The 20,083-nt window shown below is 41.0% G+C and overlaps 1 protein-coding gene and 1 long non-coding RNA gene across 5 annotated transcripts in view; one reads left to right on the top strand and one right to left on the bottom strand.

Annotated features, from left to right (window-relative positions):
* The window catches only part of poc5 (POC5 centriolar protein homolog (Chlamydomonas)), a 76,834-nt gene that overhangs the window by 12,296 nt on the left and 44,455 nt on the right, over window positions 1-20,083 (bottom strand). For all 4 annotated transcript variants that reach the window (XM_043707369.2, XM_043707350.2, XM_043707338.2 and 1 more), the window contains 3 exons: window positions 17,538-17,717; window positions 16,491-16,653; window positions 5,877-6,010 (listed from right to left, as the gene is read on the bottom strand). In XM_043707369.2, the coding sequence (XP_043563304.2) occupies window positions 5,877-6,010; window positions 16,491-16,653; window positions 17,538-17,717 (477 nt within the window). The remainder of the gene's footprint in view (window positions 1-5,876; window positions 6,011-16,490; window positions 16,654-17,537; window positions 17,718-20,083) is intronic.
* Window positions 315-19,469, top strand: LOC122558609 (uncharacterized). The gene is made up of 4 exons (XR_006314200.2): window positions 315-536; window positions 12,040-12,206; window positions 16,317-16,395; window positions 18,898-19,469. It is a non-coding gene; the product is annotated as an uncharacterized LOC122558609 (long non-coding RNA).

Genomic DNA, 20,083 nt, shown 5'->3' on the forward strand with positions numbered 1-20,083 from the left:
CAATTTTCAAAGTGAATCTCTCAATTGATACTATTGTGGAGTTTAAAATTTCAATATAAAAATTGGAGGGAGTGAAGGGTGGGTGAAGAAGTACAGAAGGAAAGTAGAAAATTCAGCATTCCTAAGGAAAATACTTTCATATTTTAGTTTTTCTTCAAAAATAAATGAAAACCGTTGATGCACAGTATATGGAGAATCAGTCATATATGGAGTATAAATTGAAAATAAAAGTCAATGAACTGTGACATTCAACAAGTTGACAAGTGAACAGAATTTTTTAATTGTCTCTCCAACAGTGACGTTTGGTGACAAAAGGATGCAAATAAAACTGAGGTGTATTAAACCAAATATTGAAGAGATAAAAATGAAGATTAGGAGAAAGATTGGAGAAAATACAAAAAGAGTCGACATAAAAGCCCAACTTCCTTTTAATCAGTACGGGAAAAGGACGATCAAAAGCTGAAACCACTCAGGAAGGAAAAAAAAACACCTTATAGTCAAAAAATTACAACAGAAGACGGATTTGCAATTGGCAAGTAAGAATTTTTGCCAAGGACTAGAAGGTGTGTTTCGTCGATTGGGGTGGCGGGGGGGGGGGGGGGGGGGGGGGAAAGAGAGAAAGAAAAAGTAATTGTGCCTGATAAAAGCACTCTTTAAAAAGTAAGAAAGAGTGGCAAACACGCCATCCCATTCAGATAGAACAAGAAAATGTAGGTCAGTTAGTATTGCCTCAGGTGTGGCTAGGGGTCCTGAGATTTCTTGGCCTAACTTCACCCAGTTTGAACTGCTAGCCTGAGACTTTGTTCCAAATGGATTAAGCAGGTAGCTCTGCAAAATTATAGAGCCTCTTGAAGCATTAATTAACACCAAGCCAGCATTTGATTTGCCACAAGACATAGGTGCACAATTAGACCATTTGGCCCATTAAATCTACTGTTATTGCTGACTGTGCATGGGTAGGTGGGTGCATGAATGGACAGAAGAGGATGGAACATAAATAATTAGGGAATCCCAAGGATAGTTGTGGGGAGAACTAGAAAAGCTATAATGTTGCATAGGTACTTGTATTGTGAAGAAAGGGCAATTCAACGGAGGTGGACAAGGGTAGAGAATTTTTTGGAGTAGGACGGTGTGATTGATTGAAGTAAAATTTACAGAGAGATAGACAAAATTGACCACCATGGACAAAGTATGAAAAGGTAGCATTGGTAAATTTAGGCTGATTCAGTTCTGCAACAGGATTTTAATTATACAGCAAATCTGGTTAATGGGGATGTGGGGTGGGGGGGGTCTTTCCCTAACATGGGGGGGGATTTAAAAACTAGGGGGCATATTTTTAATGTGAGAGGAGAGAAATTTAAAAAAAGACACGAGGGGCAAATTTAAAAAATACAAAGGATGGTTCATATATTAACTTCTTAAGAAACTTCCTAAGGTGAAGTCGCTGATGTTGCTCAACCCCCAGTCTCCTGCCTTCTCTCCCAATCTTTAATCCCCTTACTAATCAAGAACCCATCTTAGTCTTGAACACACAATAAATTTGCCTTGCCAGCCTTCCGTGGCATGGATTTCCACCGATTCACCACCTTCGGGCTGAAGAAATTCTTCCTCATCGCAGTTCTAAAGGGTCACCCTTCACTCTGAGGCTGTGCCCTCATATCCTAGTCTCTTTGATGAGTGGAAGCATCATCTCAATGTCCATTCTGACCAGGCGCCTCAGTATTCTGTACATTTCAATGACATTCCCTCACCACCCCCACACAAACTTCGAGTCCTAAATCACTCCTCATATGACAGGTCTTTAATTTTAGAGACCATTCTTGTAACCTTTCTCTAGATCCCCCTCCAAGATGATCAAATCCTTCCTTGGATATGGTGCCCAAAACTGCTCATGATATTCCAAATGCAGTCTGATATTCCAAACCCTCAGCCTTAGCAATACATCCTGCAAACTGGAATTCCATATTAACCTTGAGAACACTTATCTAGAACTTCCAAGTCCTTTTGTACTTTAGATTTCCAAAGTCTTTCCCCATTTATACCAAGGTGTATAACCTCATACTTTCTCATTTGTCACTTCTTTGCCCACTTCCCTAGCCTGTCCAAGTCCTTTCTGTGGTCTCCCCACTTCAACACTACCTGCCTGCTCATCTATCTTTGTGTCATCTGTAAACTTAGCAATAATGCCCTCAGTTCCTTTGTCCAGATTGTTAATGAATAACGTGAATAATTGTGGTCTCAACACTGACCCCTGCGGTACTCTAGTACTCACCAGCTACCAGCTGAAAAAGACCCCTTTATCCTTACTCTCTGCTTTTTGCCAGTCAGCCAATTCTCTATTCATACCAGTACCTTGCCCCAACACCATGGGCTCTTATTTAGCAGCTTACTGCATGGCACCTTGTCAAAGGCCTTCTGGAGATCCAAATAGATCACGTTAACTGTCTCCTCTTGTCTAACTTGCTTGTTACCTCCAACAATTCAAACAGATGATTTTACCAAGAGGTGAGGAAGTCTGAGTGACATTCTCTTCGGAGGTTCACTGGGTCAAATGGCCTGCTTCCATTCTGTAGGGACTCTGTTGAGCAGTCAATGTGCTGTCACAACTGTGTAGTGAGGTGCCGCCTTTTTTTGGAAGTTGTTTTTCTATTGACTTTTCCCTTCAGACTGTCCACACTTCTGTAAGTATGACTTCAAAAGTAGCAAAATTCCTCTATTGCCTTGCCCAAATTGTATGTATGACTATAGGGTCACTTATTTCCAAAAATCAAATCATTGCCATTGTTTCCTCTGTATCCCTATAGCCAAGACTACATTCTCAGACTTTGAGACTTTAGCGAACTCTTTAAATATTTTTTTAAAAATTAATTGAAAACTGCTTGGTTGCAAAAGCATGTTACTGAAAATAGTAGTGGGCAGATCAACCACTTATTCGTTAGATCAGTGGACTAACTTCAATGTCTTCAGCTGATGAAACAAAATTGTGATTTCAAATAAACCTGTTGGACTATAACCTCGTGCTATGTGACTTCTGGTTTCGTCCACCCCAGTCCAACATCAGCACCTCCACATCATAACTTCAATTAGCCACAAGGTTATTGACCCAAAACATTAACTTAAATTTCTCTCCATTGATGCTGCCAGACCCGAATATTTCTAGCATTTTGTTGTTTTGTTGCAGAATTTTATTTACATAAAGCTATTTCAGCAGGTTGTCTCAGAACTGTGATGCTATTTGCACCAAGAAATCCTCTAACTTTTTGATTTGGTTGATGAATGGAAGCTAACCAAAAAAAATTTGGTGAAAGGATGAAGGAAAAAAAGGGGTAAAAGTAATAGAAAGACGTATAGGCACCAATGACAATTTTTGATAAATGTTTTGAAGATCCTGAGTCATTGACATACATCTAACTATTGATGCACTGTGTTGCTTGGAATTTTATTAATTTATTGCTTTGAACTATTGTGACAACTATTGCTGCAAGTTGGCAGAAACAGTTAAAATATTCATTCATTTATTACACTGTCAAATTTACTGCATCTAAAACCAAAACATTTCAAAAAGGAAAAAGGACATGCAGGTTTCTGAAAATAGTTCAAAACGACAAAATTAGAGTAACTTAGGTGGCACGGTGGCTCAGTGGTTAGCACTGCTGCCCCAGTCCAGGGGACCCAGGTTCAATTCCAGCCTTGGGTGACTGTGGAGCTTGCACATTCTCCCAGCATCTGCATGGGTTTCCTCCCACAATCCAAAGATTTACAGGTTAGGTGAATTGGCCATGCTAAATTGCCCATAGTGTTCTGGGATGTGTAGGTTGCATGCATTAGTCAGGAGTAAATACAGGGTGGGGGAATGGGTCTAGGTGGGTTGCTCCTCAGAGGGTCGGTGTTTCCACACTGTAGGAATTCTAATCCTAAAAATTAATTAACTTTAGCTATTGGAAATATTGGTACACATCAAAGTCTAGTTTAAGTACCAAGAACTCCTGTTGGGTTTCTTTCATCACTTTGTAGAGGGCTGAGGGGCCATTAACATGTCCCCAGTACTTCAGAGAACACAAATTATGAAGAGTAGCTCAACTTCAGCAATCCAGAAGATTTCAAATTAATTCAGATTTTAGATTGAGTGTACAGGGTAATAATTTTTAAAATTTCATTGCTCAGAAACCAGCACCTCAGCCAATATCTACTAAAACAAACTGAGCATTGCATACGTTTTTCAGAACCGCTACAAATGTTTAAAAACCTAATATTGCAAATCAAATAAAAAAAACACAATTTTACAAATCAAGTGCGGTACAAGTTCCTCATTCAATTAATCAGACTACAATTAATTCTGATGATAGAAACTTTAGAACGTAGCTGGGAAGAGACAAGTCACACAGCATCCAGTAGGGGGAATAAAAGCAAACAGCAAGCCAACTCACCCAGGATACAGGAGCAAAAATAAAATGTGTATCTTCGGTTAGTATCTGACTACAATATCTAACAGCTTCTTTATCGAATGATCAAATTCAAAAAACTTTCAAACAATTAGTAGGTTTCATCTTGGCATTCTTTCTTTCTGTGGAATTAATTTCAATAGCTGAAGTGCAAGAAAAGATGAATTCTTAAAAGATTCAGCATTTATTTCCTTTCCTCTGAAATGCAGGCTTGGTTCAAATATGGACAAAACAGCTGAAGTCCAGAGGAAGTGAGAACGACAACCTCAACCTCAATATCAACATCAAGGCCACACTTGACAAAATGTGGCACCAAGGAAACCTAGCAAAACTAGTGTCAGTGTGAATCTGGGAATACTTCACTGCTTAGAGTCGCTCCCAACAAGATGATTGATCATAATAATCATGGCATTATCATTGCTGAATCCCCCACTATCATCCTGGGGCTGCTTTTGACCAGAAACTAAACTGACTAGCTATATAAATACTGTGGATGTAAGAACAGTTCAGACTAGGAATCCTGCAGCAAGTAACTATCTTCCTTACTCCCCAAAACCTGTGCACCATCAGGACAAGTGATAGAGTACCCTCCAGTTGCCTGAATAAATAAAGCACATAACATTCAAGATGCTTGACACCATCTAGTTCAAAAATTGCTCACTTGACATCAAACTCAAACATTCATTCTCCTATCAGTGACATAGTAGCAAAGGCAGCAGATACATGGGAGTAAAGATTCCCTACAGTGTGGAAACAGGCCCTTCGGCCCAACCAGTCCACGTCGACCCTCCGAAGAGTAACCCACCCAGAACAATCTCCCTCTGACTAATGCACCTAACACTATGGGCAATTTAGCATGGCCAATTCACCTGACCGGCACATCTTTGGATCATGGGAGGAAATCGAAGCACCCAGAGGAAACCCACATAGACATAGGGAGAATGTGCAAACTCCACACAGACAGTCGCCCAAGGCTGGAATCAAACTTGGGACCCTGGTGCTGTGAGGCTGCAATGCTAACTACTGGGCCACCGTGCCGCAAGCTACATGCAAATTTCCAAAGCTGCTCACCATCTTGAATTGTATCGCTCTTCATTCATTCATTTTTGGGTCACAATTCCAGAACTCCCTTTCTAACAATATTGTGGGTGTATCTACAGCAAATGCGCTGCGAAGGTTCAAGGGGGCAACTCACCACCACCTTCAAGAACAATTATGGACAGACAAATGCTGACATAGCCAAAGCCTACATTACCTGAAAGGATTATGAATGCAGCTCAATTTGGAAACTAAGTAGCACTGGAAAATGAAATGTTGCTGCACCATTCACTGAAGCCATAGGCCATCCTCTGAGAACACTCACTGACATATTGTTGCGCTTGGTTTTTCAAAGACCAATCCCGACATTTAAATCAAGCCCAGTTTATTGCATACCATCCGATCAGATTCAAAAGGAATTGAAGGATCCAAAGCTGTAGAAATAGGAGCAACCAAACCTCCATCTGCTTGGGGTGCAGAGACAAAACAATGATTTGGATCATCTCTTCTGTGTTCAGAGTGTGACTCTCCTGATTTTGGAAAGAAATGCATAATTGAAATTTGACAGCAAAGCAACAAAAATTCATACAACAAAAATGTTTCAAATTGCGTGCCAGAAAATTGTAAGAGCAGTTAGGCAATCCTCCAGCAATCTGGAGTAGGGCAGAATTAACATGTGCAAACTTTGTGGTGGGAGTTAAGTGAAGTGCTATATAGTTGTTAAACCACAATGGCTAATATTACGAAAGACAGTTTTAACATGTATATCATTATTTTCCTAAGCAGGCAAGTTAGTATCAATTCTCCAAAAACATTGTTGCAAAGTGTAGATTTAGAGTAGTATTTTGTTGGTGCAGACTCAATGGTTCAAAAGGGCATCTTCTGTACCGCATAATTCAATGATTCTCTAGTCAACACTGCTGCACAGAACTTTAGATTATAAAAGATTAAAATTAAGAAATTTCCAAACTGCAAATGACCACCAATATGGTGGTCAGGGAAAAAATGCTTAGTATAATTGCAATTTGAAAAGATTGGTAACTCAAATTGTAAGTTTGCTTGCTAAGCTTGTAGATCTGTTCTCAGACTTCTCGTCACCATGATGATTTTACCTAGCATAATGACAATGTCTGAGAACAAATCTACCAGCTCCGCGAGTAAACTTACAACCTGCTTAGTATTATATTATATTCTTATTGCTTGGTTCTAAGGAAAGCCACAACTGCTGCTACTGTTAAAGTTCTATCAGAATGCAAGTAATAAGAAAAGGCTATATGGTCCCTTGAACCTGCTCCACTATACACTAACAATAATTGATCATCAACAACTGTTCTCTCTTCCAATCCCATATCTCTCAATTTCCTTACAGTCCAAACATTTATTGAGCTCCACTGTGGAATTACTGATCAGATGATTATCCACAACACTCTAGAATACAACATTTCAAAAAAGAGTCACAAGCCAACTAAAGAACATTTTAAATTCTGTACCAGGTCCTGCATTATTCAGTCATAGAAGTAACCTCTCAGTACCTAGCCTGTCAAGCCTTTAATCATTTTATATATTTCAATCTTTAAAATAGTAACCATTGAGCAACTGTTTAATTGCATTAAAATGTCCCATTTTTGTTTTAAAAATCATTCATGGGATGTGGGCATCACTGGCTAGGCCAACATTTATTGACTGTCCCCAGTTGTTCTTGAGACGGTAGTGATAAGTTGCCTTCTTGAAGTGGCATTATGAAACTAAACGAGACTGAGCCACGAGGTATTTGGAGCCGCTAGTCGAAAGCTTGATCAGAAATAAGTTTTACTGTGTGCCTTAAATGTGGAAAGGAAAATACACAGGCATAAAGGTTTAGAATGGGAATTCTAGAATTTAGGGCTCAGGCAACTAAAGGTACAGCAACCAACGGTGATGAAAAGTCTGGCTCATCCCCCGTTGGTATCTCGAAAGAAGCATTTTAGACTAGGACTAAAGAAAATGGTTTTGGTCTTACCAATATTTAATTGACAAATTTCCTATTCTCTACTGAATATAACACAAATTTGGACAATTCAAATGGTGGAAGAATAGAAAAGTGCTGGTGACAGAGTTGCTGATGTTATCATGTGGCAACAAATGTGAAACAGGAAAAGCCAGATCCTCAGGGATACCAGAACTAAGTGCAGAAAGAGAAACCAATGGATGTTATTTACTTAAAGACCCAGATAAGTATAGTGCCACCTAGTTGGAGAAGAATTGTTTGCAGCCCATGTCAGTTGCAAGAGAGAATGGCAATTCACAAAAGGGAATACAAAAATATTCTACTCGCAAATAATAAGTGGGTAATAAGAAATGGGCCTATTAGATTGAAGGGAATGATATAAATGCTCAGAGGCCTTGGGCAAGGCTAGAATGCTTAGTGTAAACTTGGTATTGTGACTTATCAAGAAAGCAAATGCTGGCAAGAGGGGTCATGGGTGCATTGAAATTAACTGATATGTATTGGAAATGTTGGCTTCTTAGTAGATATTCTCAGTCCAGACGGTAATGGAATGAGAATGAAGATAACATTTACTACAACTTTTCCTGGAATAGAAGTGGCCAGAGGTTTGGAGTTACCTAAATGCGATATCTTCATCCAACAAAAGGAATCTGGATATTCCTAGTAACTATGGACTGATTGGTTTAACACAAGTAACAGTTAAGATTTTAGAAGGTTCATTGCCACAGATCACCAAGTATCCTTAAATAATACATTCAAAATCCACACTTTTACTGCCAAAAAAGACAAGAGCTACAGGTATGTGGGAACATCACCACCTGCAATACACCAATGATTTGGCATTGAATCACCATTCATCCATCGATGCTGGGTCAAAATCCCTTCCTAACAGCACTGGGCTGCAGCAGTTCAGACACAAGCTACCACAACATTCTCCAGGGAAATTAACGCTGGCCTATCCAGTGATGTCCACATCATGAAAGAATTAAATAAAGATTTCATAAATCCAAGTATCAACAGCAAATACATTGTAAACTCAGAGCTTGAATTGAAGGAAGTGGAAAAAGTAACCCAGCATTACAATCATAAAAGCACAACTGCTACAGTGCAGGAAGCGGCCATGAGTACCCATGTGCCCATTGGTTCATTTACCTGGTGCCAATCTCCTGTCTTTTTTCTCCATTTCTATCCACATAATCATCCAATGCTTTCAAAAGTCTCAATTGAACCTACCTTCATCACAATTCCAGGCAACACATTCCATACCCTAACTATTCCCTGAGGAAATTTCTTCTCACATGACTTCATTTGCACATCACTTTAAATTTATGCCCTCTTGTTCTTTCTTTTTTTTAATAAAAGTGAGAACTGCTTCTCCTCATCTACTCTATCCAGCCCACTTCAGATTTTGAAACCTCATCAAATTTCTTTGCGGCCTCCACCTCTTCAAGGAGACACCTAACACCTTCTATCTTTCCTCATAACTGGAATTTTTCATTCTTGGAACCATTCTTAGAAAACAATTCACTCTCTTCTGCATTTCCATCATTCTTAACTGTACACAATGGTCTAGCTTGAACTAGCAACTGTCGTGTACAAGTTCAAGGTCACCTCTCCGCTCACTTTCTTTTTACCTATTAAAAAAATCAAAGAACGCTATGCTATATTAACTGCTTTCTCCACCTATCCGGCTATATTCAATGGTCTGCGCACATATACACTCAGGTCCCTCTCCTCCTGCATTCTATTTTGTATTGTCACCCTGTGTGAAAAGTCTGCCCCTTCAGCCCCTTTTATATCTTTCCCCTCTCACCCTAAACCTATGCCCTCTAGTTCTGGACTCCGTGACCTCAAGGAAGAGACCATGTCTATTTACCCTATCCATACCCCTCATGATTTTTTAAAACCTCTAAGGTCACCCCTCAGCCTCCGACATGGCAGGGAAAGCACACCCAGCCTATTCAACCTCACCCTATAGCTCAAATCCTCCAACCCTGGCAACATCCTTGTAAATCTTTTCTGAACCCTTTCAAGTTTCACAACATCTTTCCGATAGGATGGAGACCAGAATTACACTCAATATTCCAAAACTGGCCGAACCAATGTCCTGTACAGCAGCAACATGACCTTCCAACTCCTGTACTCTATATTCTGACCAATAAATTAAAGCACACCAAACGCCTTCTTCACTATCCTATCTCCCCACGACTCTACTTCCAAGGAGCTATGAACCTTCACTGCAAGGTCTCTCTGTTCAGCAACACTCCCTGGGACCTATTCATTAAGGGTATAGGTCCTGCTAAGATTTGCTTTCCCAAAATGCAGCACCTTGCATTTATTGAAATTAAACTCAGCCCATTGGGATCTTGATCAGATGGGCCATTGTAATCAGAGGTAACTTTCTTTGCTGTCCACTACATCTCCAATTTCGGCGTCATCTGCCAACTTACTAACTATACCTTTTATGTTCACATCCAAATCATTTACATAAATGAAAACAAGTGGACCCAGCAATGATCCTTGTGATGCTCCACTGGTCACACGCCTCCAGTCTGAAAAGCAAACTTCCACTATCACCCTCTGTCTTCAACCTTGAAGCCAGTTCCGTATCCAAATGGCTAGTTCTCCCTGTGTTCCATGACATCTAACCTTGCTAATCAGTCTCCCATGGGGAACCTTGTCGAATGCCTTACTGAAATCCACACAGATCACATCCACCATTCTGCCCTCATCAATCCTCTATTACGTCGATGTTTGTGAGACATGATTTCCCACGCACATAGCCATGTTGACTATCCCTAATCAGTCCTTGCCTTTCCAAATACATGTACATCCTGTCAGTCAGGAATCCCTCCAACAACATGCCCACCACCGATGTCAGGCTCACTAGTCTTTGGTTCCCTGGCTTGTCCTGCCCACCTTTAACAGTAGCATTATGTTAGCCAACTTCCAGTCTTCCAGCACCTCACCTGTGACTATGATACAAATATCTCAGGAAAATGATTGCTGGGCCTCTTACTATCTTCCCACAGAGTTCTAGGGCACACCTGATAAGGTCCTGGGGATTTATCCACTTTTATGCGTTTCAAAACATCCAGCACTTCCTCCTCTGTAATATGGACATTTTCCTAGATGTCACCATCTATTTCCTTACATTCTATGTCTTCCATGTCCTTTTCCACAGTAAATACTGATGCAAAATTCTCGGAGCAAATTATTGCAGATGCTGAAATCTGAACAGAAAAATGCTGGAGATCACGGCAGGTCAGGCAGCATCTGTGGAGAGAAAGCAAGCTAACAGAGTCTAAATGACTCTGCATGAGAGATGAAGTGAAGTGTGGAGGGGCAGCATTTATGCAATAGTGGGACGAGGAGAATTGGGGGAGAAAGGATGTACATGCCAGACTTGAAAGAACAGACAGTCCTACCAGGGTGGAGGGAGGGGACAGAAGAGTGACAAAGAATGTAACAAGCAAAGCTAAAAGAAAGGGAAGGAATGGGTTCACAATTTGAGGGCGGTTGAATTATTAGAGCCCAGAAGTGCTACATCGATGACCATTTTGGTGCCGCTTCACTCTCCTGCCTCAACTTTGAAAAATTTGATCATTTTGCATCCAAATTCCACCCCTCTAACTTTCACATCATCCATTTCCAACACTTTTCCTTTCCTTGACCCTCCATCTTCATTTCAGGGAATAAATTGCCCACTGCCATCCACTACAAAGCCACCGACTCCCATAGCTACCTTCACTACAGCTCTTCCCACTCCATGTCCATCCCATTCTCCCAGTTCCTTTGTCTATGCCGTATCGGTTAGTATTATGCCACCTTTCAAAATACTGCTGCGGACATTAATCAATGAAACATAACCAGAAAAGCAAGAAAACATGGACCTGGTTAAGGTGATACAAGTGCTACAGGGACAAGAACAGACAGGAGAAAAATGGACACTACATAGAAAACAATATTGAGAGCTGCTCAAGCCATGGAGATGCGACACCAAGGAAAATAAATATAGGGTAGTAACCTTATATTGGTAAAGGAGAAAAGATAAATTAAACAGATACATGGGCAAAAAGTGCAGGGATTCAACTCTTCCTAGTAGTGTTAATGGATGGGGGGGTGGGGGGGGGGACCTAATTTAAACATGGTCATTTAAGACAGTTGACTCAGCAGCGCTGGTAACAATACTACCACTAATGAAAAAGTTGAAAACAGGAAGTACAGCAAAGTTTTTGCAGCTGTACTTATGAGAATGTGCGTCTGTCTGCTCTCCTGGGAAGGGAATGGGAAGCTTAGCTAGGATTGTATTCCTCAAACTTATTGGAGGATCCTGAAAGTCATTGCTTACTCCAAGTTTCTCACTGAAGACAAAAAATGTTTATTTTATGGTAATTTTGACTTTGCAGGAGCTTCACCTGCTGAGAATGCAGAAGAAAGAAGTATATACGAATAGAGGAATTTCTGTGCTATTAGTGGATGGAGCTCTGTCTCCAGTGGTAAAATTTCACATCCACAATGTTAGAGTTTATCCTACATAACACCACTGCCTTTTTCTATGCTCTGTTGCAGTGGAAAATGGTGATAAAGGTTTAGGTACCATGTAGGTAAAAACAATGACTGCAGATGCTGGAAACCACATTCTGGATCAGTGGTGCTGGAAGAGCACAGCAATTCAGGCAGCATCCGACGAGCAGCAAAATCGACGTTTCGGGCAAAAGCCCTTCATCAGGAATCAGGTATGTCAATGGTTGGGATAACCAATCGTATAATTTTCTTTTCTACAAGTCTTTTGAGAACTATTTCAATTAAGAACCTTCAGTTGGCAAACTATGAACACAGCATAGGGTGTAGTTGGATGCAAATTTTTAAAAATGTCACACTTAGCCACCTCCAAAAATATATAAACTGAATAATATAATCTTTAAAAGGCACAGCAAATGAAGACTTGAGGGTCATATGTAAAAATCCCAAAATGGTGGCAGGCTAATGAGGAAGACAGCGCTGAAAATGTGTTGCTGCAAAAGCGCAGCAGGTCAGGCAGCACCCAAGGAGCAGGAGAATCGACGTTTTGGGCATAAGCCCTTCTTCAGGAACACATTTTCAGCTCTGATCTCCAGCATCTGCAGACCTCACTTTCTCCTCCCTAATGAGGAAGACAGTCTAAGAACTAAGGATTCTTGACTCAAAAAAATGGCATAAGAACAAAAGCAAGGATGTTATACCAGACTTCTATAAATCATACCCCAATTCACCCAATAACCCCCAATTCCAGATTTCATTTTGTCCAGGGCATGTTTTGTGTGGAGATGTTGTGGTAAAAGCTGCTGAGCAATTCTGATCTTAGACTCAAAGATTGGCATTAATAATTAGTCACTGGACTGCTTACTGTACTCGAATAGCATGAGGTCTGCTGGCAAGAACAAGACTTGGCTCATCTGAACAAAGCATTATACAGGTTGATCATAATTTTTCCCATCATGGTTATATAGTTCAACATTTATTGGTTTAATGGTTTTCAGCATTTGTTGAAAAGTTCACTTCAAGTGTTTTGAAAACGTAAACTAAGAAAACCATATAAATTCTCACGACTTCAGAATTAAAAATCACAAGATAATAATCTATGAATGTCACTTGAAAAAAAGGAGGCCAGCTTTTACGTTAAAGCATTTCATGTTCACTTATACCTGCTGAAAAATTAAAAACAAGCTTTGTGTTGTCTTGAACAAAAAAAAAATTAATTCTTACACCCATTGGCTGTCAACCCATAATGACAGATTCCTTTTAGGCAGGGCGACTGGTTTAAATTGGATTTTAACCAAACAGAATAACGAAGATTAATCTAGTTCAAACAAAGTTCAAAATGGTAATTGCATTATGCAATCATGTCTAAATAAGCCCATACCTCTTTATATTTTTCGCTGGTTGCAGGTTTTTATCTGTAATCCTCAAAATTAATATGCATCAAATGCTTATAGTTCACACTTATTCCTGTACATATTTATCATCTGCAAAGAATTAGCCAAAAAGTATATAATATTCAATATGGGTCGAATCCAGGAACTGACCAGCCAGTGGATGAAATAGGATCTGCAGGTACTGAAATGAGTGAACCAGGCACAAGAGGATAGAACTTGGATTAGAAAACTGCTGTGAACAAGAATGAATAAAAATCTTGATACAGGACTGCAAGACAAATTTCTTTTTGAAGTGGGAGATGAATCAGCAATAAATGAAAACTAAGTAATTCAGAAAAAAATACATACAGCATAGTGCAACAGAGTAACCTGACTTATACCAGGATTCCTTGGAGCATAGCACTTGCAATTGATTTTCACCAGCTGTGATGAGCGTGCTTCTCTCCCCTCAACACATCCTTTTTATTTTACTATTCAGTTGCCAATTTTATGTATGGCTCTTTCAAAATCATGAAGTAAACTTAATCCTTGCCATTATTTTGGCACAGTATAAATTATGTATAGATTAGAGTGGTGCTGGAAAAGCACAGGTCAGGCAGCATCCAAGAGCAGGAGAATCGACGTTTCGAGCAGGAGCCCTTCATCAGGAATTAAGCTGGGAGTGTCCAGGGTGGAGAGATAAATGGGAGGGGTGGGACCAGGGAGAAGGTAGCTAAGAGTACAATAGGTGGATGGAGGTGGGGATAAAGGTGATAGGTCAGAGAGGAGGATGGGGCGGATAGGTGGGAAGGAAGATTGGCAAATAGGACAGGTCATGAGGATAGTGCTGAGCTGGCAGGTTGGAACTGAGATAAGGTGGGGGGAGGGGAAATGAGGCAACTGGTGAAGTCCACATTGATGCCCTGAGGTTGAAGGGTTCAGAGGTGGAAGATGAGGCGTTCGTCCTCCAGACGTCAGGTGGTGAGGGAGTGGTGATGGAGGTGGCCCAGGACCAGCATGTCCTCAGCAGAGGGGAGGAGGTTTAAACTGTTCAGCCATGGTGGTGGGGTTGATTGGTGTGGGTGCCCCAGAGATGCTCCCTAAAGCGCTTTGCGAAAAGGCATCCGGTCTCCCAATATAAAGGAGGCCGCATCAGGAGCGACGAATACAATAAATGACGTTTGTGGAAGTGCAGATGAAACTCTGGATATGGGAGGCTCCTTTGGATGGAAGTGGGGGGAGGGGGGAGAGGAAGAGAAAGAAAGGAGTTTCGGCGCAGGTGTTAGCACAGGTTTTGGAGTTCCTGCGGTGGCAGGGGAAGGTGCCAGGAGGGGAGGGGGGTTGTTGGGGGTGGAGGAGCATGGACCTGACCAGGAAGTCACTGAGGGAACAGTCTTTGTGGAAAGCGGTTCAAGGTGGGAAGGCAAATACACCCCTGGTGGTGGGGTCCATTTGTAGGCAGTGGAAATGTTGGCAGATGATGCGGTTTATGCAGAGGTTGGTGGGGTGGAAGGTGAGGACCGTGGAGGTTCTGTCCTTGTTGTGGTTGGAGGGGTGGGGTTTGAGGGTGGAGGTGCAGGACGTGGATGAGATGCGTTGGAGGGCATCTTCAACCACATGGGAGGGGTAATTGTGGTTTTTAAAGGAGGCAGCTAACTGGTATGCTCTGTGATGGAACTTGTCCTCCTGGGAGCAGATACGGCAGAAGCGGAGGAATTGGGAATACGGGATAGCATTTTTGCAGGAGGGAGGGTGGGAAGAGGTGTAATCAGGTAGCTGTGGGAGTTGGTGGGTTTGTAAAAAAAAGTCAGTGTCAATTGGTCGTCATTAGAGATGGAGAGGCCCAGGAAGGGGAGGGAGGTGTCAGAGATGGTCCAAGTGAATTTAAGGTCGGGGTGGAATGTGTTGGTGATGTTGATGAACTGCTGAAACTCCTTGTAGGTGCACGAGGTGGCACAAATGCAGGTCATCAATGTAGTAGAGGAAGACGTGGGGAGTGATGCCGGTGCAATTACGGAAGATGGGCTGTTCTACGCAGCCAACAAAGAGTCAGGCATAGCTGGGTGACCATGGCTACCCCTTTCATCTGGAGGAAGTGGGAGGATTCAAAGGAGAAATTATTAAGGATGAGGACCAGTTCAGCCAAACGAATGTGTGTGTCAGTGGAAGGGTACTGGTGGAGATGTCAGGAGAGGAAGAAACAGAGGACTTGTAGGCCCTGGTCATGGCAGATGGAGGTATAGAGAGATGTCCATAGTGAAGATGATACGTTGAGGGCGAGTGAAATGCAAGTTTTGGAGGAGATGGAAGACATGGGTGGTGTCTCGAACGTATGTGGAGAATTCCTGGACTTGGGAGGGGGGTAGGGTTAAAAAAAAAAGGACAGTATTGAGGTGGGTAGAGATGTGTTCGGTGGGGGAAGAGCAGGCTGAGACAATGGGTTAGCCGGGATGGTCAGGCTTGTTGACCCTGGAAAGCAGATAGAATCGGGCGGTGTGGGGTCCCTGAACTAGGAGGTTGGAAGCTGTAGGTGGGTGGGAGATATCCTGAGGTGATGAGATTGTGTATGGTCTGGGAGATGATGGTTTGGTGATGGGGGGGTTTGGGGTGAGGTCATGGCCGAGGGAGCAGTAGGAGGAGGTGTCTTTGAGTTGGCGCCTGGCTTCAGCAGTGTAGAGGTCAGTGCACCAAACTACCACTGCACCTCCCTTACCCGCTGGTTTGATGGTGAGGTGGAGGTTGGAGCAGAGGGATTGGAGGGTTGCACATTATGAGGGTGAGTGGCTGGAGTGGGGGAGGAGGGTAGACAGGTTGATAGAGGGCAGGTAATAGGCCAGCACGGGGTGTCCAGGTAGCTGGAGCGTGTTAAAGGCGGGTGAAGGGGTCCGCGGAGGCGGCAGAACTATAATTCTTTTAGTTACTGGATAATTATGAAATTCCTTCCATTTTCAGGTCTCTTTGGCATACCACTAAAAATCAACTACGAAAGGAAATGGCTTTAACTTTTTTTGGAATTTCAGAACAATTATAGGTAACTGTACAAACAGTTTCACTTTATTTACATCATTTATTCAGTTGAATAAGACTCTTGTAATTTTCATTGACACGCTCTCTATGAGTACTGACCATGTTCCACTCTTCTGCTTCCATTATGAAACATACTCATTGCCTCTAGATTGAGCGCACATACACCACGCATGAATGCTTTCTTCATAGAATCAGTATATTTGTCCTTTTCAGCTAATAGACGTCTTATCTCTGCTTTTGCTCTTTCCAGTTCCTCCCTAGACTAAAATTTCAAATGAAACAAAGTCAGAACAAGACTGCAATTTTCAACAATGCATCATACCCATTTTCATCATGAATATTTTGAATTACACATCCAACTGCAATATCATCCTACTGCTAATATGATCTTTCCTATTAAAACCTCAAGGTTGTCCTAATGAATTAAAATGAAAAAGCTCTTTTGTTTTAAGTTTAAAAGTGCGAAGAAAGGTGAGCTGTTTTAAATTAATAAAAAACATACAACATTGTTCTCAAATGGAGCATGTACTCACCTGGCCTAAAAAATTCACGATGCAAAAACTAAATTTCCATATTTTCATAAACATTTCAGCTTGCTTGTAAATTGGGAATGTTTTATTTCCAAAATTAAACCATGGCCTTTCAGATGCCTTTGTATTCTTCCCCTGTTCCCCCCTCCACCCCAACAAATGCGAATTTTATAAGAAATGGGGTTATTATCGTGTCTATCGTATTGTAGTTCCATTAGCTAAATCATTACAAACATGTTACAGTAGGAATTTTAAGATTTGTACTTCCTCAAAACAAAAAAATTACATTGTTCCAGTATCATGTCCCCAAACTCAGATTTTTGTGAACATTGGAGTGCAAGTTTTTGTTAATTACTATATACTATTCGCTCCAAAACAAAGTGGGGTGAAACAATGAGGGTTTTCTGAATATTCCTGGAAGAGCTGCAGAGAATTCTTTAAAACAAAAGCAGAATGATGGAAAGTTTATAGATACAAGCAACAGAAACCACAAAATATTTACTTCCTCCCATATCAAGATCTTTTGCAGTATAAATGTCTGCATTTTAGAATCTATAGCTGATCAATTGCCTGTGCACACAAGGAGCTTTTTACAAGTTTTTTTTCTGGTACTTACTGCATCAAGTTTTCTCTCATAATCCCCGGATAACTGGATACAGACCTCCTCAGCACGAGCTTGACATGCTCTTTCTACTCTCTCTTTCCATTTTGCTTGTATTTCTGATTTCCAAGCTGTACACACTTTTTTTAACAGACAGAATTTATAGTGTCTTTCAGCCAGGGTATTTGCATATGCCTTGAAGAGAATGTGACAATTACTTAAATTATGTTGCAACTAGATGACAAGATAGCAAGTCAAATGATTTCTTACTCACCCTGTATAACTTCCACAGCTTTATTTTACAAGTGTACATTCAACATGGTGCTGCCATTTCAGATTAGTTGCAAGAAGCACTTCCCTTGCTGTAAGTTGAACTGTCACAGAATTTTATGAACTATCACAAAGGCAGTACTCAATCTGGATTTGAAAGGCAATTCTTCCACTGGTCGTCACAATCTTACATCACTCAAATGAGCTCTACCTTGCAATAAACGTCAAGGAGTCCAGTGGCAAGGTGGCTCAGGGGTTAGCACTACTGCCGCACAGCATCAGGGACCAGAATTCAATTCCAGCCTCGGGCGACTGTAAGTGTAGAGTTTGCACATTCTCGTGTCTGTATGGGTATCCTCTGGGTGCTCCGGGTCCCTCCCACAGTCCAAAGATGTGAAGGGCAGGTGATTTGGCCAAGCTACAAATTGCCCATAGTTTTCAGGATGTGTAGGTTAGTTGCATTGTTAGGGGTAAATATAGGATAGTGGAATGGGTCTGGGTGGGTTACTCTTCGTAGGGTCAGCATGGACGCACTGTAGGGATTCTGAAAAAAAAAATCATAGGATAGACCATTTTAGGACTGAGATGGGGTTAAGTGTCTTGACCCAGAGATTGGCAAGTTTGTGGAAGTCACTGCCACAGAAAGCAGAGGAGACCAAAACATTGGAATTTTTCCAGTAGGAGAAAAATATCATTCTTAGGACAGAAGGGATCAAAGGGTACAAGGAGAAAGCAGGAACATGGTACACAGTTGGATGATCAATCATGATTGTACTTAACAGCAGAACAGATGTGAAGGGCCGAATGACCTACTTTTGCTCCTATTTTCTATGTTTAAAAATTCATGTAGCTCTTGCCACCTTGGAGAGAAAAAGCTTATTTTTAAAAAAAATTTAAATTACAAAACAAGAAACTGAAAATGCTGAAATAAAGAAGTACAATTCATTCTGCTATAACACCTTTTGATAACTCATTCGCTGTAAAGTGATTGACAAATTGGGGATGCTGTTTCTAAAGCACAAACTTTAAAACTGTGTTGGTTATAATGCAATTACATCACCAACTCTAAGTGCTGTTTCTAAAGCAGGATTTTTCTATAACACAGGAACGTACAGGAACGCAACCATCAAGTTACAGAAGACCTGACTATAGTTCAAAATTGTTGGGAAAAATTATATTAAAATTCCAGACTTAATCGTCAGACTGTAAGTACAGGTTTTAATAGCTGGAAAGAGGAGAAAAGGAAAAAAAGATTCTCTGAACTGCATTTGCAAATGACAGACGACCAGTCAACTTTAAAAGATGGTAAACAAAAATCACCTGACAACTATCTTTATTTACTTTTTAACAGCTAAAAGGGCAAACGGCCTATTCACGGAATCTTAAGAGATCTCATAAGAGATAAAGACTTTGGAAAGGGAAAAGGTTTGCACATGACAATCCAAAATTTAAAAAAAAAAGTGTTGGTAAGACGGAATTCTGCAACGACAACTAGCAACAAGTCACTTAAGTCCAGACCTCCACCAAACTGAAGTATACTTTAACAAAGATTATCCTTACACTTGAAAATAAAGTTGACTTGATATCCAGTTACCAAATCAATGGTCATTGAGTCCTTCACACAACACAAAGGCACATTGAATATAAAAATGTCTTTTACAAGGACAACCCAAGAAAAGATTCGATTAGCAAATTAAATTAACAGGCATAGACGTCATCTTAGAACAGAATGCTGTAATTCTACAGACAGACACTCCACTTATGGATATTTCCATCCAGTGGAGCAATTCCATTGCCAACTTTTATGTATTGCAACTGACCCTGCATTCATAAGTGAGCTGTTGTTTCCTCAGTCAATTTCCTCCTCTGCATAATTACTGGTCTTACTGTGACATTTCTCTCGTCAGTACACAGACAGGACTGGTAATGTTACAGAAGGTATAAAAATAAAAGTCACCATTGAGACAGTGACAGAACAACAGAATATCACAGCTCATTTTCTGATTGGAATAAAACCTGCAGCTGAATAAATATAGACACGAAAGGGAAGATATTTTCATCTTACTAGGCCACTGCTCCCTCATTAGAGATTGATAACTGGCAGCAGTTTAATTGGTTGTATGCGTGTGCGGCACAGTTAAGATGGAACATTTATCATGCTAGCCTTAGCTGTGCGGGCACAAAACCCACGCTTCTGGTGTCACTGCATTGCAACCCAGCCATCCAGCCAACTGAGCTAACCAATCCCTGAGGAAAAAGGGACATGCAGACTTATTACAGCCTCACATTCT

The sequence above is a fragment of the Chiloscyllium plagiosum genome, unplaced genomic scaffold (assembly GCF_037043375.1).
Source record: "Chiloscyllium plagiosum isolate Xiang-an unplaced genomic scaffold, Cpla_swu_hap1 HiC_scaffold_2, whole genome shotgun sequence".
NCBI classification, from domain to species: Eukaryota; Metazoa; Chordata; class Chondrichthyes; order Orectolobiformes; family Hemiscylliidae; genus Chiloscyllium; species Chiloscyllium plagiosum.